This window comes from Mobula birostris, chromosome 8 (genome assembly GCF_030028105.1).
Source record: "Mobula birostris isolate sMobBir1 chromosome 8, sMobBir1.hap1, whole genome shotgun sequence".
NCBI lineage: Eukaryota > Metazoa > Chordata > Chondrichthyes > Myliobatiformes > Myliobatidae > Mobula > Mobula birostris.
This window is the reverse complement of record NC_092377.1, coordinates 44,972,759-44,996,417: the sequence shown is the minus strand read 5'-3', so window position 1 is coordinate 44,996,417 and position 23,659 is coordinate 44,972,759. Positions and strand designations below refer to the sequence as shown.

General features: G+C 36.4%; 1 protein-coding gene across 5 annotated transcripts in view; it reads left to right on the top strand.

Annotated features, from left to right (window-relative positions):
• Nucleotides 1–23,659, top strand: part of spata17 (spermatogenesis associated 17) — a 307,726-nt gene that overhangs the window by 155,565 nt on the left and 128,502 nt on the right. For 4 of the 5 annotated variants that reach the window (XM_072265098.1, XM_072265101.1, XM_072265102.1 and 1 more), the window contains one exon: nt 19,710–19,842. The exons of the other annotated variant lie outside the window; for it this stretch is intronic. In XM_072265098.1, the coding sequence (XP_072121199.1) occupies nt 19,710–19,842 (133 nt within the window). The remainder of the gene's footprint in view (nt 1–19,709; nt 19,843–23,659) is intronic. 5 annotated transcript variants of the gene reach the window in all.

Here is a 23,659-nt window from a genome sequence, read left to right as displayed (position 1 = left end):
TGGTGCATTTATCATTTACCCTTCTGAGTAAAGAATACTGATTCTGCTTTGCCTAATAGCACTAAACATCCCAAACAACTAATATGAGAGACAGTTACTGTGCAAATCACATTATGCATGTGTGTGCTCTGGGGCACAGTTAAGCATGATTAGCTTTCTTTGATCCACTGTTACTTTTCTCCAGCTGGCTAATTTTCAATGGAATTTTTCAAATAAGGCCCTTATTTATTTCAGTTTGTGTTTTTTCTCTAAGAAAGTCTTACCATTTTAGAACATTTTGTATAGATAATAACAAATGCATGACCGTTACACAAAATAAATAACACTATAACCCAGTGAAAATTTAAGATGCAGTGTCAGTGTTTCTGTATTCTGAAGACCATTGAAATGTATTAACTCGAGATTCTGCAGATGCTGTATGGAACTATATTGATAACTTGCTCTTTTATCCTGATAAGTGAAAGAGCTTCTAAAATCTGAAAATAATTTACATTAAAATCTGATTACAACTGAAACCTTTAGTAACTAATTGTGCAATATTATTGATTAAAAACCAAAAGGTTACAGTGTAGTAAATATGTTTAGACATACACAATTATTAAGAGTTTGCAAACTGCTGGAGCATAAACTGCAGAATTTTCATGCACCTATGCCATAAAATACAGTTAGCTTTATCAAGAATTTTGATGTTTCCTCTGCTTGCAATGCTCACCAATGTGCGAATTTTAGTGGGCTGAGCAAAGGTGAATATAAGCCAGTATGCAACAGTAAGGTGTACAGTTTAGAAAGTGGCTGGGCATTTATAGCATAGGGTTAAATCAGCAGTGTTAGCTTTACAACTATATCACTATTTTCACCCCTAGAATTTGGATGACTTTTTAGATCCCACAATATAATTTTGACATAAATGTTTTAGATTACTTTTGAATCAAGCAGTGGCAGAAACAATGGTAAACTTTCTGTGCTGCTGATGTTGGATCTAGCCAATGGTACCAACCCATCTATAGTTTATGTACACATCTTTTTTTATACATATGTGGAATCCCAAGTCACCTAATCTTGTGCACTGCAGAGGTGATGCTCCAAGTGGGCCTCTATCCTGAGGCCCAATACTCAAAACAGTGAAATACACAAGAACAATTTAGGTAGATTTGACTGTTTTTCATTAATCTTATTAAAATAACTAAATGTAATTGAATAAGTAATTAAAACTTATTTAATACATAAAATTATATCAAAGTAAAGCTAAATAATTTAAATGTATGCTATTATTCCATGAGGTTACAAGCATATCACAAGTGAATGGCATTGCTCTCTGTAGGGCAGCTTGCTCCAGCTGGGCAGTGGGAGGTCCAACATTGCCTCCAGCTGGCTTTGAATTTTGAGTTTGGGCGAGTATGAATGCAAGTCTGAAAGAGCTGATCCATGAATGGGTGACAGCTGCCAATTCCCTATTAACTCACTAGTTGTTAGCCAGCTAAATTGAGCACAATGTTTTGTTTCTTGACTGCATGCTTCTAAAGCTTATGAAACTATTCCACATGACCTATAAAGACTATAAAGTATAACTACACTTTAGTTATTGGTGAAGTAATAACACAAAGTCAATTTTAAGTAAAATGTTGAAGTATAGGATTATAACATTAAGATGAGAGTTCAAGATATTAGAAAACATATAGTGACTTGAGTCAAATTAGTTCTTCATCAATGGGACCTGTGTAAAAATTTGCCCAGTTGCATTAAACTCTCCTTTCCTTGCTAATTGTTAACTAAGTGTATGAACTGAACTATCTCTAATTTTCTGTTAAATGGCAAATTCACACAGAAACCATATTATTGGTAGTGTGGGATATTAAAAATAAGTCATAATAGGACTATTCTGAAGTTTGAAGTAATAGCTTCACTCTATAAGAAATGATCTTTACTATACAGGAGATATATTGTACCTGATAATATAATTGGATATTAACAGTGAATGATTAAAATCTGAAGAGTTACATTTCTAACCTCAATCTTTCTCAGTTTGCAAATGCAGTAAAACGATGTGAAATATTGGTATCTCGGCTCTTGATATAGATGGTTCTCAAAACTTTAATTGGGCATATCTCAGATGCTTGGATTTTTTACATTAATAATGCAATAGGCTTACTAATGCCCTCACTTTAATACAAAAATTATGCCAAGGGCTACAAAATTGAATCCTGAAGTGGAACATACAAAATCAGTAGGAAAAATTTGAAATTACATTCAGGTAAAGACCATAAAGAAAACTGTGGACCTTTTGGAAAGGAATAATGGTATATTGCAAATAAGAAGAAAGAAATAATGGTAATCTTAAATGAAAAGTTTTGTGTCAATAATTATAAATCACTGAATCAGTGCTAGAAACTCAATGTAATTGAACAAAATAATAGCAATGAAGAAAATACTTAACATAAATTGTCAACTTAAATAAAACATTGTACCAAATATTCCTGGTATATAATGGCATTATCTTCACCAAGTTCAGAGTAAATTTTATTATTGAAGTACGTATATGTATATATATATATATATATATATATATGTGTGTGTGTGTCACCATACACAACCCTGAGTTCATTTGAGCATACTCAATATATCTGTAGAATAATAACTATAACAGAATCAATGAAAAACTGTTCGATATGGTGTTCAACCAGAGTGCAGAAGACAACAAACTGTACAAATACAAAAAGAAGAAATAATAATAATGATACATAAGCAATAAATATTGAGAATATGAGAAGAAGAATCCTTGAAAGTGAATAATTGATTGTGGGAACATTTCAATGATGGAGCAACTGAAGTTGAGTGAAGTTTTCCCTTTTTGTTCAAAAGACTGATGGTTGAGGGGTAATTACTGTTCCTGAACTTGGTGCAAGTCCTAAGGCTCTTGTACCTTCTTCCTGTTGGCAGCAGCAAGAAGAGAGCATGTTCTGGGTTGTGGGGCTTCATGATGTTGGATGCTGCTTTCCTGTGACAGCATTTCATGTAGATGTATTCAATGGTTGGGATGGCTTTACCCATGGTGGACTGGACCATATTGACTACATTTTGTAAGCTTGTCCATTCAAGGGCATTGGTGTTTCCATACCTGGCTGTCATGCAGCCAGTCAATACATTCTCCAAGGCACATATATAAGAAGGATGTCAATGTTTTAGATGTCATGCCAAATCTCCACAACTCCTAAGGATGTAGAGGAGCAAGTGTGTTTTCTTTGTAATTGTACTTACATGCTTGGCCCAGGACAAGTCCTTTGAAATAATAACACCAAGGAATTTAAAGCTGCTAACTCTCTCCACCACCGATCCTCTGGCTTCCCTCTCCTGAAGTCAATAATCAGCTCATTGGTTTTGCTGACTTTGAGTAAGAAGTTGTTATACACTACTCAACCAGATTTTCAATCTGCAACAACAACATTCTCCAATATCAACATTCTTCGGGTCACTTTTGAACACAAACTCAACTGAAACAGACAAATAAATACTGTAATTTCAAAATCAGATCAGAAACTTAAATGATTCCTCTCTTGATACCTCAAAATGTTCTAGATATCTGTGAAGCAAAACTCAGGTGCATGATGGAATACTCTGCATTTGTTTGGATATGTAAAGTTGATATGAATTATACTATCATCTTTTTTCATCACTTGGACTCTCTGCCCTACAGCATTATAGGAGCACTTTCGTCTGAAGGACCACAGTGAATGAAGGAGATGGCTCATCACCATTTTCTCAAAGGCAGTTCTGGAATAGCAGCAAATGTTGGATTTGTTTTTATTTCTCGTGTTGTGTATATGTATTTATTTATTTAGAGGTACATCAAGTCATCCTGCCTAGCATCCCACCTATTTAATCTCAGCCTAATAAACAAATGACCAAATGGAATAAAGAAACTACTGATGTATTTCAATTTAGATCATACTTAATATTTTATAAGCACTGTGCTTAAATCACATTAGGGAACATGGAAGAATCTACTTGATTGAAGGATTTGCAATATTAATTTACTAGAAGGATTCCTGGACCTCAATGATTAAATTTACAAGAAAAGGTTTTACAAAGATTGGAGTTGTTCTCACCTGGAAGTTAAAAGATTGGAGATTGATTCAATAAAGTTTTCAAAATAATGAAAGGAACTGATGGCATAGGTAAGTATTCCATCTGATTAATAAATCATGATCTGATTTATCTTGGACAAAGCAATATAACTAATAAAAAAACAAATGCTTGCAAAGGGTAGAAGATTGGCAAAATGCTGTGGATGAGAATTGATTTAAGCCCATTATGAAATCTGAGGATAGACTTGTACTAATTTAAGGTATTAAAGTATCTGATACATAAGCAATACATGTATGTAGAGATTAGATGGAGATGAATGAGCCATGGTGATCAGCCAATGAAAGGCAGGATATAGGAGTTACTGATTCTTTTCTGTGTTTGGAAGTATGAATGACGCATATTTCAGGACTTCACAGAGTTCTGCTGCAGGATCCAAAAGGACTGTTTCCATACTCTGCGTTTTGAAGAGCTGCAAGCTTATAAAAGCAACTAATGAGTCCTCAACCTTTATCTTCTCAATCCTTTGGGATAGGCTACAGATTGAGTTCTTCAAATGATTTGTTATTACCCCATGTGGTCCCTTTCGTATTTCTTTTCTAGTCACACTAGCCAGTGATATACAAAGTAATGTGCTGTACACATAGACAAAGAAAAGGTTTTGGATAGAAGTGTAATAGAATAAATTGCCGATGCAAGGGTCAGGAAATAGCACAATCCTAATCTACAAGTTCTGCTTTCTAAAGGAGGATTCCTGCAGGGCATCAAATATATGTTCAGACATTGGGGATGTGCAGCAGATGGTGGGTCAATTGGAACAGTCCACTACCTGCATCCTTGACACTATGATAGATGGCTTCCCAGGACCACAGCTCCCCAAGAGCATGTGGCCAATCTGCAGCTGTGACCCCCACAATAGAGACCCTCAAGGCAATCACAGCTTCTGTTAAGATGTTCAGATTGCAGCTGTAGAGGCCTAAGGCATCAGAGTGGAAAAGCAGTTGTACTTTTCAGGTTCTACAAGCCTGGAAAATAATTGCAGGTAATCATCTTTCTGAACATTAATCTGATTTGTACCATTATGTCTCTCTCCCTCCAGTTCAGTGAGCCTGCTGAGTGAGCCTTTGCCCAGTATCAATGTCACAACAGGAATTAATACACGGAGATTGTCTTTCAGGATAGAAAATTCTATGCTTTTATACCAGCCTACTTTGATATCTGCTTATTTGACAGAGAGGACAGAGAATTAGGTTGAACATACAACATTAAAGATACTTGTGTATACATAAAAGGGAAAAAACAAGAAAATGCTAGGAATATATGGCAGGCCAAACAGCACCTGTGGAGAGGGAAACAGAGATTATGTCAAAACTTTTAAGAAAAGTTAAAAATCAAACATTTTTAAAGTTGCAAAGGAGTGGGTGGTCTGGTGAGAACAAGTGGCCTGAGATAGGCTAGTGACCAAGGAGACTGAAAACACAAGTGGTGGTAGGGCAATGAAGACTTGTCTGAGCAACTGAGATGAAATGAATGACAACAGAAAGTAAGTAAACATGTGTAAACAATGACATACAAAACACTGCAATTGTTTGAACAGCGAAATAAAAGGGACTGCTAAAAATGTTCTGCAGCTTAGGCAGAATCTGTGCAAAGAGAAAAACAGAATTCACTTTCACTGGTTAATGATTTTTTATTCAAACTAGATTGATGGTCTGCAGAGAAATTGCTAGAGGTGCTGCCCTCAAGTTTCCAACTTTCAGTTTATATGCTACTCAACACTTGGGCATTTTGCTAATAATATAATCATAAGGAAATGTTACTAGTTTCTAACTACCATCATGAAGCAGGGATTTTCCCCATGCCCTTCTTTGGAAGAGAGAGATCACATTAGAATTGACTTCATAATGATTTATGATTACCTAACTTTTAAGGCTTGCTCTCCATTGTTGTAGGTTCTTCATATATCTTCTGAACCATTCAAAATGTGGGCTGCACATTTGTTATTCACTGACCATTGCTGAATAATCAGTACAACTATAAGCAGGACAAGCTATCAGTACTGGTGGGGGAAATTTTTAAGACAGAGAGTAAGCATGATGTATTTTTTAATTGAATGTAGTTCAGAAAATGTTCACTAAGTTAGTTCTAGGATGCAGGTGTTGACATATGAAGAAAGGTCGAGCAGACTGAGTCCATATTGGTGTTCTAAAGAATGTGAGACAGTTCAGCAAATATTTAAGATTCTGTAAGTCTTTGTAGAGCAAAGGTTGAGAGAATGTTTTCCATTTTTTTTTGTTTACCTTGAATCTGGGGCATAATTTCATTAAAAAAAGGAATCTCCTATTTGAGGTAGGGATACAAGATATTACATATACTGGAGGTGGTCAAGTGGCATTAGGTGAGGTGGTGGGAGGATTGTTGATGTTTCAGATCAAAACCCTTCATTAGGAGAAGGAATTTCTTCAGAATCAACAATCATTGAAATTGAGCTTTAGTCATGGAGTATATTCAAGGAGAGATTAACAGATATTTAAATTATAATGAGCTAACAGGAATGGAGAAATTGTGGAAAAATAGTGTCAGCTCAAGATAGATCAGTTATGACCTTATTGCCCTCCTTTTTCTCCTGTCTCTAATGTTGTTAAGTTCTACTATTTCAACTTCCTCCTATTTCTATCCTTCTGACCTCATGGTCACAATTGCAGGACAACTTTACTATTCTAAATATACAAGTCAAAGAGGGATGCCAAATCCAGCAGATGATGTTTATTTTTGCATATTCTGACAATTCTGGAGAAGCTAACAGCTGAATTTGTGAAATCTATTTCAACATTGCAAGTGTGCTTTTGGTAAGAATTCACATGGTGATATGAGCCAAATGGTAATTTTTTCTCCTCTCTGTGAGTTGCTCACTGATATTCATTGAATGGAGGTTCATTGCATTGTTCATTTCCGTCAAAGCCAGCTGTTGAGTGTTCCAATATTTTGAAGTGGTGCTGGCACCGTGGTCCAGCATTGTGACTATTGTCAAATTATATGAAAGGAATAATATATGCAAATATCATTCATAATCAAATCTGCAGGCACCATCTCAGCTACAAAGGACTTCTGTGTAGTTGATTTTGCTCTGTCACATAAAATATATTTGCCTTTGTATATTTAGTTCCTGTGGTCTGTTACTAACCAAACATTCTTATTCTTTTATGGCATTTAGTCAGTGGGTACCTTGATAGGAAAGTCATCCTTATCAGATAATGATTCAATCCAATTGAAGCTGCATCACAAGGTTGTTCTCTAAACCCTTGATAACATCAACTCCAAAGCCCACCATTGTAACATCTCTATAACAATGTGCAATTTTAAAGACACAGCTGTTTTTTTTTGTTGTTGCATAAATCAGTCCCGTGTTACGTATAGGAAATGGTAGAGGTCTGGAGCTACCTTGCTATTAACAGACCCTGACAAGCCATTTCCCACAAGCATTGATAGATAGATGTGGATATTGTTGGTTGCTATTGTTCAAACATTATTGTTTGTGATCCATTCACATATTGATACTATCCGAGTTTTACACTAACTCTTTATGAGGATGTAATCTTCATCATTGCTGCAAGGTAATTTAACCTCTGTCTGCCAAGTGTGGAGCTACCATGGACAGATCATAGTTGTTCTTTACCTTTCACCCCTTAACACTTCTTAACAAGTTCTTCTGTATATCTAAATGCACTAGTTCAGAGGAAAGCCTTTAGAAATTATTTTCAGTGACGGAGATATGCACAGAAGTGTTTTATTTAAACTAACATACATTTAAGGAGAAATTACAAATTAAAAGGATTTAAAACCATTTACTTTTTATTTTGCAACACACATAAAATGTTGGAAGAATTCAACAGGTCAGGCAGCATCAATGGAAAAGAGTAAACAGTCGACATTTTGGGTTGAGAACCGTCGTTAGGACTCAACTCAGCAAAAAATAGGCAGAGATCCACTGTGATTGTTTACTCTTTTCTATTGATTCTATCTGACCTGCTGAATTCCTCCAGCATTTTGTGTGTGTGTGTTGTTTTGGATTTTCAACAGCTGTAGTCTTTTTCATGTTCGTACTTCTTTTGTTTTTTTTAAGACCAATTTCATATAGTAATGCAGGATTTTGCTTTATTTATATACTTTGAAACAAAGTCCTGCATGTCTCCACAGTAGTAAACTGTATGAAGGATGTGGTCACCTGTTTCTCATGTGAATGCTCCATCACCAGTTCTTTGGAATCAAAGAAATATATTCTATTTAATAGCTCCTTTCCTGTTCTTAGAATTTTCCCAAATATTTTACAACTAACAAAATATTCTTAAAGTATTATCACTTGTGTAATAAGAAAATTCAGCAACTGGTTTATACATATCAATTTCACTGAAAATCTATTAATTGAATCGGGTGTTTTTAGTAAAGCTGGTTAGAGATAAATATTGGCTAGGGAACTTGGGAGAAGTTTGCTGTTCTTCTTCATATTATACCATGAAATTTTTTACATCCACTTGAGTATCAGTTTAATGACACATTTGAAAGCTAACATCTCTGACAGTGCAGTATTCCCTCAGTACCACAATGATGTGTCAGTCTAAATTATGTGCTGAAGTCTCTGGAAACAAAGAAACTTCAACTGGGCAAAAAATAGGCGGAGATCCACTGTGATTGTTCACTGCCAAATTTCACACGCCATTACATCCCATCGGCAACCATTTTCAAATATAATGAATCTAAAATTAGTCCCTATAACTCATATAACGGTATATCCTAGGATAACTGGAGACAAAGACAACAGCAATAGTAACATAATTATTTACCTGACAATCTAACAGTTCCCTTTTACAGGTGATATACTGAAGCACTTATATTTCAATTCAGCAAGAGCTTATGTACTTTAGAGTCCACATGGATGTTTTTGATTCTTATTATGGTGCATTGTAGTGGAGTGTCAGAGACGAAAGTGATAGATTTGGGAATTTTGACAGAGGTTGGCTAGTTTCACTGATGTCTTTTTGCTGGAAACTCTGAACAGCTATCTGCAAGAGGTGACCTTTGTCACCAACTCCTGGGGTATATTCAAACTTATATCTTTATATGTGAACAACAGTGCCATGCTGTTTCCTTGGGTACAGCACCAGACAATCCATAGGTGGAAAAATGGACTGTTTTATATAGAGCTGAAAAGAAAAAAAGATAAACTGTTCTGATATGCGCAGGATGGCAACTGCTACCAGAGCAGCCGGCTCACAGCATCAGTTCCATATATTCTGGGAGATTGGGGCCACATTAATTTTTGGTGATGTCTGTCCCATGTGCAAATTAGCAGTCCTAGCACTGTAATTTGTCTTGAGTGAATGCTGTTTTCCTCATGAGTATTTGAACACCTATATACCCATCTCATTTTAAAAAGGCAATGCTTAACTTCCTAAAGATATTGTTCATTGTTTTCTTTTCTAAAGTAGCAAGCTGCAATGGAAATTTATTCAGAAAATCAAAAAAAATTATTTTCAGTGTTAAGGCATATTTACTAGTTAATAGGTTGTATTATTCCACGGCTATTTAATCTGGTGGGCCCCACAAAGAACCAAAGATATCGTTTAAAACATAAAATCAATGAAAATGGCCCAAAATATACTCATTCAGATAAAAGACAAATTATGCTATTGCTCTTTTAAATACGTTAGCCTATTCTTCACAGATTGTGTAGAATGGTAAATAAGAATCGGGGACTAAAGTCAATTTTGAATGTGTTTTTATTATCTCAAATCCAGTTTTAATGAATGTTTTTGGTATTAATGTTAATGGAGTGAACAGCACAACTACTTTTAAAACAATCATTTTTTTTTTCCTTTTGTACTGACCATTCAAGAGAAAATAGCATTTTAATGACACATGTCACAATATTTATAATTTGAAGAAAAACAGTCAAAAATGTAAAGATAACTGATAAAACCTTAATCTATTTATGCAGGAACAATGATGCACAGCAGTGGCTTGTGTTTTACATAAGGTATTGCTTAGATTGGAAACATGCTGATATTGTAACCATGGAAACAAACCAATTTCTTCCAACTTACAGGTGGAAGCAGGAGGTAAAAGACTGATATTTGCCAACTCATGCTGAGGAGAATTGAAAAGGTCCAAATTTAAAAATCAATGATATCTAGTTCCAGGGTTGCCATATTTTACAGGCAGTGTCAGAACATACAAATATATCATTTGGAGTAGGAACCAAATATTTCTATAAGGGAAAAAAACAACTAATTGTGTAAATATAAAGATTAGCTTTATTTGCAATTTGTACTATACATCGAACTATACAGTGAAATGTATCATTTGCATCAACAACCAACACAGTACAAGGGTATGCGGGGAGCTTGCAAATGTCATCATGCTTCCTGGGCCACCATACCATCCTTACTAACCCTAACCCATACGTCTTTGGAATGTGTGAGGAAAGCCAGAGCACCTAGATGAAACATGCAGTCATGGGGATGGCATATAAACTCCTTACAGAGCGCAGTGGAAATTGAACCCCATTTGCTGTCACTGCAAAGCGCTATGCTAAACCACTACACTACCAAACTGCCCAATTATTCATATTGAAGGGCATTCATTATAGCCTTTTATATTCTAGCATGGAAATATATCAACCCTCAACAAGTTATTGCTTTACTGTATTAAGATAACAATCAAAATAATTTATTGTAAAATCCTGAGATAATTCTTATCACTACTTCAAAAATGATTTTCTATAACTCTATTATTTAAAAATATTATTTAACAGGGAATATAAAAACAGTAAACAGCATATGGTTTACAAGTCTAGGGAAAAATTAAGACTGACAGCTAACATCCAAATCAAGGCCTCACTCTCATGAATTTTATTCTTGCCAGTTGCTTGATATTTAGATTTATATACTTTGAGATTGAAAGCAAATGAAGTAAGTTGTGATCATGAATTATCATAATTATTTTAATTCTTACATGATTTGTTTTGGGCACCATATGGTGACAGCACTATAAAATATTGCATATTTTCATTATCTTTTATCATCAGTTCCAAGAAAATGCAGTGACTTTTTTGTTAGGAAATTATGCAACTGGAAAAAAAATCTCAAAACCAGTATTTGCTGAAGAATTTTAGTGACATTGGTAAATAAAACAATATTGCCTAAATACTAGAATTGCATATAACCACATAATTATGCATTGCACATTCCAATTATTATAAAATAAATAATAAGAGTTTTATATCTTGGATTCTATTTTTTCTTTGGTTCATCCATGAAATGCCCCAAAATTGCACATTGATGCTGTGCACATTTGGACACTACATGGAGTTCTTCAATCATGTGTGAATGCCGCATAAAATCTAGAGGCAGAAATACTGTGAGGTTGCTTCTACATGGCTTAAGGAGATTTTCCTAAGCAGGACCAAGGCTGCTCGTGAAACTTGTTAACTATAGATGTCCTTTCAGCTACTTACTGTGGGACTGAGTTGTAAACAAGGGAATCAGATCAATGTGTGAATAGGAAGAGTAAGAGAGTGAGAACATAGACAGTATAGACAAAGGGTATTAGTTGTGAAATACAGAACAGGAAGACATACCTGACGTATCAAGCTAGATGTGAAGTGATGCATTTTGGGAAGTTAACCAAGACAGGCCATATAAAATAAATGGCAGGACCCTGAGACTTGATAAAACAGAAGGACCTTGGAGTAAAAGTTCCCTGAAAATGGCAAAACAATTATAGGATGATGAAGATGGTGAATGGCACAATTGCCTTCATTGGTCAGGGCACTGATTAGAAGAGTTGGGATGTCATGTTATGGTTGTACAAGATGTTGGTGAGACCGCTCTTGGATATTATGTGCAATTCTGACTGTCATGCTATACAAAGAATGTGATTAAAGTCCAAAGTAATGTTCAAAATTCAAAGTAAAATTATCAGAGTACATACATGTCACCACATACAACCCTGAGATTCTTTTTTCTGAGATTAAACTAGAGAAGATGTAGAAAAGATTCACAAGGATTTTGCTTGGACTGGGAACCTTAAGTATAATGAGAGACTGGCTTGTCAGGGGCTCATTTCTCTGGAAAGAACGAAGTTGAGGCAGGACCTTATTGTGATTTCTCAAATAATGAGGGGCTTAAATAAGGTGGATAGCAGCAGTCCTTTCCCCCCAAGTCTAAATTTAGAATGGTGTAAGTTTAAGGTGAGAGGGGAAAGGTTTAAAGGAGTCATGAGGGGCACATTTTTCTTCACAAGAGAATGGGAGTATATGGGAGAAGCGCCAAAGGAGGTGGTAGAGTTGGATACAATTACAATGTTTAAAAGACTCTTGGACAGGTATGCGAAAAGGAAATATTTAGAGGGGTACACACACATCAAAGTTGCTGGGGAATGCAGCAGGCCAGGCAGCATCTTTAGGAAGAGGTACAGTTGACGTTTCTGGCCGAGACCCTTTGTCAGGACTAACTGAAAGAAGAGCTAGTAAGAGATTTGAAAGTGGGAGTGGGAGAAGGAGGGGGAGATCCAAAATGATAGGAGAAGAAAGGAGGGGGAGGGATGGAGCCAAGAGCTGGACAGTTGATTGGCAAAAGGGATATGAGAGGATCATGGGACAGGAGGCCTAGGGAGAAAGAAAAGGGGGAGGGGGAACAACACCTGATAGTCCGTCTGGGTAGCCTCCAACCTGATGGCATGAACATTGACTTCTCTAACTTCCGCTAATGCCCCACCTCCCCCTCGTACCCCATCCGTTAATTATTTATATACACATATTCTTTTTCTCTCTCTCCTTTTTCTCCCTCTGTCCCTCTCACTATACCACTTGCCCATCCTCTGGGACCCCCCCCCCTTCTCCCTGGGCCTCCTGTCCCATGATCCTCTCATATCCCTTTTGCCAATCAATTTCCAGCTCTTGGCTCCATCCCTCCCCCCTCCTGTCTTCTCCTATCATTTTGGATCTCCCCCTCCCCCTGCCCCTCCCACTTTCAAATCTCTTACTAGCTCTTCTTTCAGTTAGTCCTGACGAAGGGTCTCGGCCCGAAACGTCGACTGTACCTCTTCCTAGAGATGCTGCCTGGCCTGCTGCGTTCACCAGCAACTTTGATGTGTGTGGCTCGAATTTCCAGCATCTGCAGATTTCGTCGTGTTTGCATTTAGAGAGGTATGGGCCTTATGCTGGCACCGTGGTTAGTATGAACGAGTTGGCTGAAGAGCCTGTTTCCCTGCTGTATAACTCCGAAACAAATATGCAGAGCCTTTATCTCAGCTGGATGATTGGTACATGCAGTGAAATTAAGTTACCTGAAGTTGTAGAATTCAGTACTGAGCCCAGAAATCTCGTTTGTCCCACTAGAAGATAGGGGAGTCTTTAATACTCCAACTCACACCCACTGTGACCTATGAGAGTGCAGTTTCTTGTTCTACAACAATGAATCCCAATTCAAACTTAAGGAACAGCTCCTCATCTTCCCTGCTGTATATATCCTCTTTCTCGGCTCTTTCTGATTCCTGCCTTCATTTGTCAATGTTCTCTTGTCTATGTGCTCACTCTCTAATTGCTCCCATTCATTTACTGAGAACCTTATCCTTGTGGTACTCCTGTTTTAAAAAGACATAAGACTTAGGAGCAGAATTAGGCCATTCACCCCATCGAGTCTGCTTTGCTATTCCATCATGACAGATTTACTTTCTTTCTCAATCCCATTCTCCTGCCTTTGGCACCCTTACTAGTCAAGAACCTATCAAGCTCCATTTTAATACCAAATGACTTAGCCTCCACAGCTCTCTGTGGCAATGAATTCCACAAATTGGCTACCCTCCAACTAAAGAAATTCCTCCTTACCTCTGTTCTAAAGGCAGAGGGCACTGCCTTCTATTCTGAGGCCTCAACTCAACCCTCTGGTCCTCAACTCCCCCACTATAAGAAACATCCTCTCCACAACTAACTATCAGGGACAATCTGTGAGAGAAAAAACTCTCACTGCAGCTTAAGGCTTATTTTCTCTTTCTTATTCTGATTTAGCATCTTTGGTCTGAAATATTAACTCTTTCACCTTTCACAGATGCTGCCTGACCTGCTGAGTGTTTTCAAAATGTCCCCACATCAACTGATCACCTCTTCCCATATACAGATTATTTAACCAGATCAACTCATCCATCACCAAATTCTCTAAACCAATCAATAGTCTCAGGCACCATCTGAACCACTGCTGACAGCTGACATCACCTCTCAACATCTGTCTCTCCAAATCCTCAGGCTCTCTTACTCATCTATGGCCTTTTCAATCCCAGCTATGGTCAAAGAATTGACTAATTTATATTTCATTTGCTATGAACCTTTATTGTTATTGAATTTCCAGACTATGAGCCCAACACCAAAATGGTTGCTGTAGGAGGGAAGGAAATCCTAGTCTTGTAAATGTTATTTTATTTCATAAACTGCATTTGCTTTATGAGATAGTTTCTTCTGGTTTGTTATTCATACATGCTCATTCTTAATATTAGTTCTGGGTAAAAAAATTCAAGTTCCCAATTGCTGGCAACACAGAATCATTTGTACAGTGCTGAGATTGCCTAGCTCTTTTTAGAAGTTCTTGGATTACATATCTTCGTAAACAAGTCTTGATGTTAAGACAATTATTGCTCTCAATGCATTTGCATCTCTTAAGTTAATGAATTGTCTTGGCAACTTGTTCCTGTGCAGCTAAGAAACTTGCACATATCACTGGGACACCAGAACAATGAAGAAGAGGAACATGTTGTTTCCAATTCCTTTAAATGAGATTTTTTATAGCGTGCTTTATTTACTATTATAATATTTCTAACATTTTGCTAGAATAGAATTACAATATTTTATTTAATCTAATGGATGTAATATAACCTCTGTAATGGAACTTACTTAATAAGATATTACAGCAATTCATCTTTTTAAGCAGTCAATAAAAACATTTGGAAAATGTGCAGGAAGTTCTTTTCACTGTTAAACAATCCACATCATGAAATTCCAACTTTCTAGGGTAACCAACCCTATTTAGAATTTAAAATGTTTGGTTTTGCCACATGTGAACCTAAGAAGTACATTCTTTCTGCATCAACATCGGCATCAGCAAGCCCAGTGGTATTTAGAACTCCTCTGACACTCCACCTTTTCATGTTGGTTAAATCTGTTTATAGAATACCCCCAGCTAAGTGTCTGGGGTGTAATTTGAAAAATCAACATACACTTTAATTAACATTTGGCAGTCTTCCTAGAATTCTATTGTTTACACAATACCACACCTATATGTCATAACCCTTCTGTTAAATTTCACACATAATTTAGGATTTTTTATTGAAACATTGCTATTTGTTCTAGGTGTTGGGTGGCATCTGCAACAATTTTAAATGATATTCCAGTAATTAACTAAAACTTATTCCTATGTTCTTTTAATATCTATTTAAATAAGTTTTATAGGTTTATATTTCTTGGATATTTAATCCAAATTTTTACTTTTATCTTAAATTTTATAATGAATATGCCCTTCCCATTCCTCTAGAATGCAGATCTATTAGTGGAAGATTGTGTCTTCCAGGCCATGTACTTATGGCCTAATAGTTATTAACCTCTGATATTTCTTTACCATTGAAATAATTTTGCTAGTTTCTGTTAGTTTTTGTAAACTACTATTGTGTCTACTTCAGCAAGCCTAATAAATAGAGAATACACAAGAGGGACAATGAAGTAGCCAGTTTATTCCACGAGTGAGAAAGACCTAATAACTCATGAATGACAAAGTCACCAGTGAGTTATTAAAGGTCTTCTCATGGACCCATTGCATCCGTCACTGTCGCACGGGCAGCCTGTGAAATGGGGTCAGACTGTTGGTGGGTGGGAAAGTGCAACCACACTTACTCATCCCACCCACATTGAAAATGGCATTTCAGGCAGGGTGGCAAGAATGGCTTTCTGCTGATAACAACAATTTGTGTTTACGTAGAACCTTAAACAATTAATATATTTACAAAGTGTTTTTGAATCATATTAAATAAAATAACTATAATCACTAAATTAAATTTTGTAGTGGCATGTTATTTGTACAGGAATTGTTTGATACTAGTGGCAAGATAAAGCATTTTTGTTTGATGCATATTTGGAAAACTAATAACGTATCATTACTTAACAGTAGATGATTCATCTTCAAGTTTTAAAATGGCAAAACTAGAAATTAATGGTAACATACCGTATGTAGGATCAAATTGTGTGATGATGCGCCATCAACATTATGCAACAGGTCAAATCAAAAGATGCATTCACACTTCAATATGAACTATGTAATTCAATTGTGTAGTCTATCATTCACTTCTGTCACAGTTCACACATACAGCAAAACTACAGTAATTTGACACCTTTGATACTTTGATTGTGCAGGACTCTTTTTTGAAAGATAGTTGAATGTCCTCTTAATAATAACCCACAATAAATAAATAAACAAACAGACAAACAAACAAACAAACAAGCAAGCAAACAACCCATATACCAATTTCTCCAGCTACTAGGCTGTAGATAAAGCTTGCTACCCAACAGCCAGACTTAAGGGGATTACTGATTCAAGAGAAGAACCTATCCAAACAAGAAAAAAATCTGCAGATGCTGGAAATCCAAGTAACACATACAAAGTGCTGGAGGAACTCAGCAGTCCAGGCAGGGTCAATGGAAAAGGGCATTGATGATGTTTCGGGCTGAAACCCTTTGGCAGGACTGGAGGGAAAAAAAGATGAGGAGTCAGAGTTAGAAGGTGGGGGAAAGGGAGGAAGAAACACAAGGTGATAGGTGAAGTAAAGAGCTGGGAAGTTGATTGGAAGTTATATGATCCGCTGGCATTCCTACTCATGCTGAAGGGGAATATTATTGATTTTAAGATAGTTGCAATAAGGAAATTTTCATAAGGAGCTTCTAAAATAATGTACTGGAATGGAGAAGGTTGACTTCCGACAATAGCAATTATCTTTCATTCTGCTCGTACAACTTAATGGAGAGTTTTCTCTTGGATTTCCATTAGTTTATATTTTATTCAGTTACGTTCAGTCAAATGCTACCTTGATATCAAGAGTCATTATGCTCTGGAACTGAGTTCAGTTGTCCATAAAATCATGGCATCGCAGAATCAAATATTCAGAAAGGTTCAAAGGTTCATTTATTATCAAAGTACACAATTCTGAAATTCTTCTTCTCTAGATAGCCATGAAACCAAGAAAGAAAAGAATGGCAGCATGATTATTAACCCCCAAATCACCCCTCACCACACAAAAAAACAAACAAAATCAGAACAGGTACATCGACCTCCAAATCCCCCTCTCCCACACACAAAAATAGTGAGAAAGATTGGGCAAAAATCATAGAATATTAAAAAAAAATGTAAGGCTGAAAAGAAGTCCAAATCCAAAACACAGAAAACCTGGGTAACGTTCTCCAGGAATCATGGTAATTGACAGTACAGAAAAAAGCCAATTGCCCCAAATGGACTTTAAATTAATCCTGCTTCATATCCTGTGGCTCAGTGCTGCAGAAGATGTCTCTAAGTGCTCATTGAGATACTGTTTAAATATGATGAGAGTTTAGGCCTCCATCACCTTTTCAGGAAACATTTCCAGATCTAGACATTTAATCAAGTAAAATCATATTTTCTCAATTCTCCTACGCTCCCTAATTTAACTTCTTTCTGCTAAGGGACACGCATCCTCTATATTTATCTTATGAACTAAAAGCTGCCACCTTGCGTGTGACAGACATGGCCCAGCCAGCGCAGCTGACGCTGCTTGAGCAGGATGTACATGCTAGGGAGGCCAGCATGAGAGAAAATCTCAGCATTGGGTACTCTATCTCTCCAGGAGGTGCCCTAGATGTGACGAAGGCACTTTAAATGGAAGGTGTTGAGTCCTCTCTCCTGCTTAGCGTTTGTTGTCTAGGGCTCGCTACATTACAGCAGTGTGCTGGTGTTACAAATGTTGTACATAGCTATCTTTGTTTTGACTGAGAGTTTGGAGTTCTCCCAGAATCGTGTGGTGAGGTGGGCAAGAGGTGTTGCAGCCTTCCTGATGCGCTTGTCAATTTCTGCGTCCAAAAAGAGGTTGTCACTGATGATGGATCCCAGGTATATGAACTGATAACAACATACAGTTCATAGTAATCAATGGTAATGATTGTTGGTGCCACCACGTCTTGTCCCACGACATTCGTCTTTTTCAGGCTAGGAGATGAAATTCCTTGCAGGCCAGAGGGATGTGGTTCATCAAGCTCTGGAGGTGCTGTTGAGGGTGGGTTGTGACAGGTGCATCAGCGGCAATTGCACGTCTCTGATCATAGTCTTTTGCATTATGGTATTGCCTCTTTTATGGGCAAGATTAAAAAAACTGCCATCTGATCTAGTGTGGAGGGAATCCCCTCTGTTGCAGTGCCAAATGCATGCCTCGGGAGAAAGGCATCCCAAAAGACATCCTCTATGGTGAGCTGGCTTCAGGCAAGAAAGCTTTTGGCCACCCACAACTATAGTACAAGGATGTCTACAAGCGGGACATGAAGGTGCTGGACATCAACACTGAATCCTAGAAGGAACTTGCAGCTGATTGCACCAGGTGGAGAAGCACCCTGAAACAACATCCTCTGTCAGGTGAAGAAAAATTCCTGAAAGCGGCAGAGGGCTAATGGGTCCATAGAACGGAACACTGCATCTCAGCAGAACTGAAACCACTTATAGAGGCAAGCTTTGCAAAAGAGACTGCCACTCTCACATTGCTCTTGTCAGCCATCAATGGAGCTATGCCAACAATATACACAGCTGGAAAGTAGCATCCATTGTCAACCTCGACCAACAAGTACAAGTAGGTTGGTAATAGTTTTGTAATAGAGTGATCATTAGGTTACCTTTTTGCCTTTGTGATTAAAAACAGTTGAATCAGATGGCAGTCAAACATTTTTTTCATTATATGCAGTATATCTGTGCCTCAACAGCTTTTGAAGGTTCACATTTTCAGATAGACCATGTTGTCCAGATTTCTCTAGCATAGGTCTGTCATACACTAATTGCTCAAAACAAGGCCACACCAGATATTACTGTTCCAGATGCAACAATCCTGTCTTATACAATTAGGGTCCATAGACAGGGCCCTGAGCAGTAGGGCTATCTTAAAGAATGCAATGAAGAAGCCTCACCCTTAAATTCCCCTGTCACCTCTGAAGGCTGGTATTCAGAAACATTTACGAACAATTAATAAATAAATAAAATTATTTCGTTATGTTCTACACATTACAAAAAAAATAAAATACTTAAAATTGATCAATTATTATAAGCATTAAGCAAACATAAATAATGATAGAAAGACCTTACTTTATTCACATATTTCTTCCTTGCAGTCTTAATCCTAATTGAAATAATCAGGTCTGAACAGGTGCAAGAACCAAGGGCCTATTCTACAGCTAAAGTGATAGAGAGCCTCCACTCAGATCTATCAGCATTTAACAGCAAGACCTAGGCAATAATTTTAAAAATAGGAGAATTTTAACGCTAAATATTTTGTACCGTCAATATTTTTGTCTTTATTCCTTATAGATTCCTGCCCTTTAGCCGTACAAATAAGTTTAAAACCTATGAGCCACTCCTACACACTAGCAGCAAATATGGACCCATTGCTTATGGAACTAAGCACTTCAGAGCAACAGAAGACACACCATTCATGAACAAGGTAGGCAAGCAGCAATGTATCACTGTTCACTTTTGATGTATCTGTCTATGATAGCAAAGGTTGACTATTGGACTTTGTTAACATCTATATTCATCATGAGAGTGTAATATGATAGTAGGGTTTTCAATATAAATACATTTTAAAAATCAATGGAGGCTTTTTTGTATCGTAATTTCAAATTGATTATTGGTTTATTGAAAAAATGTTGTTTGTTAGCAATATCCTTAATTTTGAAAGCATAAGTAATAGGATGCACTCTTACCTTTTAGGTGAATTTATTCATCCTTGGCAGCTTTAACATGTACAAAATAAACTTCGATAATGTTTATGAATTTGATATTCTACAGTTAACATTATTTGAATTATGGATTTCTTTAAAGGAACTAAGTAAAGTGAAGATTTTGCGTGTGTATGTTTCCATGTGTGTGCACGAACATAATTTGAGCTTTCTTTACTACAACTTTTAGAGCTTATGAAACAATATCTAGCTAATTATAATGTGCATATGTTTGTTTAAAAACATCACTTTTATTAGTGTCATAAATAAAGTTTCCTGAGCATTTAAACTGGTGCATTTAACAGCATATAGTTGATTCACTTAACTCAATTCAAGTAAACATTTAGGAAGTGCCACAAAAATCAGAATGCTTTTGTAGCTAAAAAGAAAATTAGGTTCCTGACAAATTTCACGAAGTTTATAAATTTTATGACATATGCCAGTGATAATAAACCCGATTCTGATAGAAAATATTTCAGGGATGTATGATGAAGGTAACTTTTAACTTACAGTCACCCACTATTACACTGGAGAAATGGGTAAAGAGGTTTTATAAATTGAGAATTTTGTGTTTGATCCTTGCATAAAATCTACTTGATGATATTATCTGTCAACTAATGTACTTGCACCTGCTTTTTTTCTGATTAAAAACTAACAAAGAGGAGAATATAAACCTGATATATGTAATCTGGCACTGTTACTATTACACATCATGATTGTTAAGCAGCTCAGTATTTCATCTTACACAATACGGCAAAGGCTCAGCATAGTATTTTGCTTCATTGATGCTCTTAGTCCACTGCATTTGTACAATTCACAAGATTCCTGGAATCTTTATAAATGAAAGCAATGGATGAGCATCATTAAAATGCTGTAATTTGTAAAATCTATTCCAATGGCTGCATGAGTTAAAGAAATCTTCAGACTGAATGATGTGAATGAGAAGTTGTGAGGTAGGATAGTACAGTGGAAAATCATGAAGTATTTGGTAGAATTACAACCTTTAATTTATTTGAAAATTCAGACTGATTGTGATAATTGTTTAGCAAGATCAAATCAATACATTTAAAAGCAAAATTGCATTAAATACTTCCCTAATATTAGCTGTAAATTATATTACAATGTGCAAATGTGAGTTAGATTTTTCTTTTAACCACAATTTGTTTCATTTAAACTTAATTTAGTTAGTAACCAGTTCACTTTGCAATGCTGCAAGCTACTTACAATTCTCGCATTTCTAAATGATTTTATTAATATGACTGGTTTCTTTGTACTTTATTTGATATAGCTATAAAACTTGAAATCTTCTTATTCATTCCTTGCCATGAATATCAAGAACTGGGAGCGTTTAGTAATGGCCAGGGTCATTGATGAATAAACGATACAGGCACAAAGTTGGCTGCTTCATCTCAAATTTCAGGTTGAGGAAAAGTTATGTTTTGAGAACAATGTTGTCTCAATAGCATGTCTCCATATGAGATCCTAAAACAGTGAAACATTGCATATTGAAAAATTTCAGTTAACTACTCACTGAGGAAAAGAACATAAAAACAAATCAGTAGAGAATTATCTTAGTACATAATGTAGAACATTAAGTCAACCTTTCTTCCTCAATAGTTCTAAAATAGAGTAGGAAGTAGAACTGATCATGGATTTAATGTTGCAAATCTCTGGGTGCAGAAACATGGGTGCAACTGACTGGCTGCCCATTGCAGCTGATGATTGAAACTGCTGTCAGTAGCATCCTGACAGTAATGAACATTCGGCTTAACGACCGTGATTATGATTATCAGAATTGATGTGCAAGTGCAATGTGCAGGGATCATTACAGCTGAACTTTACAGCTGTGAAGCAAGCTTTGGTTATGGATAATTGTACTTTTACATGTTGATTGAGATGAAATATGCTTTCAACAGACAACACAGCATTATTCTTCAAGACTCTGTCCATCTTTTAATTTTTTTACCCTCATTCAGTCAAAACGACTATCACAAAACTCTTATTTTGACCTGCAAGCTCAAAGCCCCTTAAGGTGTACCTGTGGAGCACTGAGCATGTGGAAGACGCAACATGGGAATGCAACTTTTTATCTATCATCTAGTATAAAAGATCTGCTCACTAGTTTTTTGATAATGATTTTGTGCTGATTTTTAAATTGTACCATATACATGGTACATTATTTTCATCTTCATTACAACAGTAGTCCTAACTGTTTATCTGGTGCATATTTTTCTAACAATTCATTTTAATGTAATCATATTTGCAAGCAATGAAATATAATTTTATAAACAGACGAAAGTGAATTAACAACTTAAAGTCAATTGGCAGTTTTATTCCAGTCAACACAAACATTCATTAAAATTATAGTTGCCATTGTATTATGTAGCGATGTTAATAAGGAACTATTAATATGTTTTCACGTTGCTGATTAAGCATTGCATGATTTTATGGCAAAGTGTAGAGAGAAGATGGTCATTCATAAATATTTCTATTAGCCTAAGCTGTTGTCAAAGTAAAATTGTTAATTCAATAGTCTACCTGCGATAGTATTGTAAAGCAATATATTCTGTAAGCGTTGACAGGTTAGTCATTTGATACTTCCACAGGTTAGATAGAATAAAAATCCATGAGTTTGATTCATGAATTACAGCAATTCCAAGTCTGAATGTACATTAAACAACTGTTAAATATGTTGAGGTATTAATTTGAAGCAGCCACTTGAATTTCAGAAGAGAAGCTTGTCTTTGGCAAACTTGATAAGGGTCAAATATAATGGAAGGCTTATGAGTCACTGACAGGTCAATGGCTAAGGAAATCTTTCAGAAATGAGGTATGTGGTTTTTCAGAAAGAGTATTAAAATAGACCAAGGGAAATTGAATTATGGAGTCACAGCTGGGGATTTTGGGGAAGTGGGAATAACAAATTTGATTGAAAACTTGTTAGAAGAGAGGAAATAGAGGAGTTACAGTCAACTTATCAAAGAGGTTGCCATCTCTGGATTGCTTCTGTGCCATGAGCCAGCGGATATAACAGATGTCAACTGAATACATGGCTGAAGAGGAGGCACAGAGGGATGGGCTTTGGATTGCTAGATCATTAGGACCATATCTGGGGAGACGGATTGCACCTAAAATGGAGTGGTTTGCTAATGGTTTTAGAAAAGGTTTAAACTGAGTTGGAAGGGTAATGGGTCTCGCCGTATTTCAGATGGGAAAGTAGTGTCACCTAGAGGAGAAAATATTCATAACTCTAGTAGGGAAAGTAGGCAAGTAAAGGCACGCGAGAAGTACAAAGCTAAATTGCATCCATTTTTAATGTAAGGAGTCTAACTAGAAAGGTAGATGAATCCAAAGCCTTAGTTAACATATGATGTTCTTGCCATCACTTAGACATGATTGATAGATGGGCAAGATTAGCAACTTAGTGTCATAGGGTGAGACAGAAGAGGATGAAAAAGAGGTAGTGACATTGCATTGATAGTCAAAAAATGCATTACTTCAGCATTGAGAGAGGATATTTGAGAAGGCTCCTCAAATGAG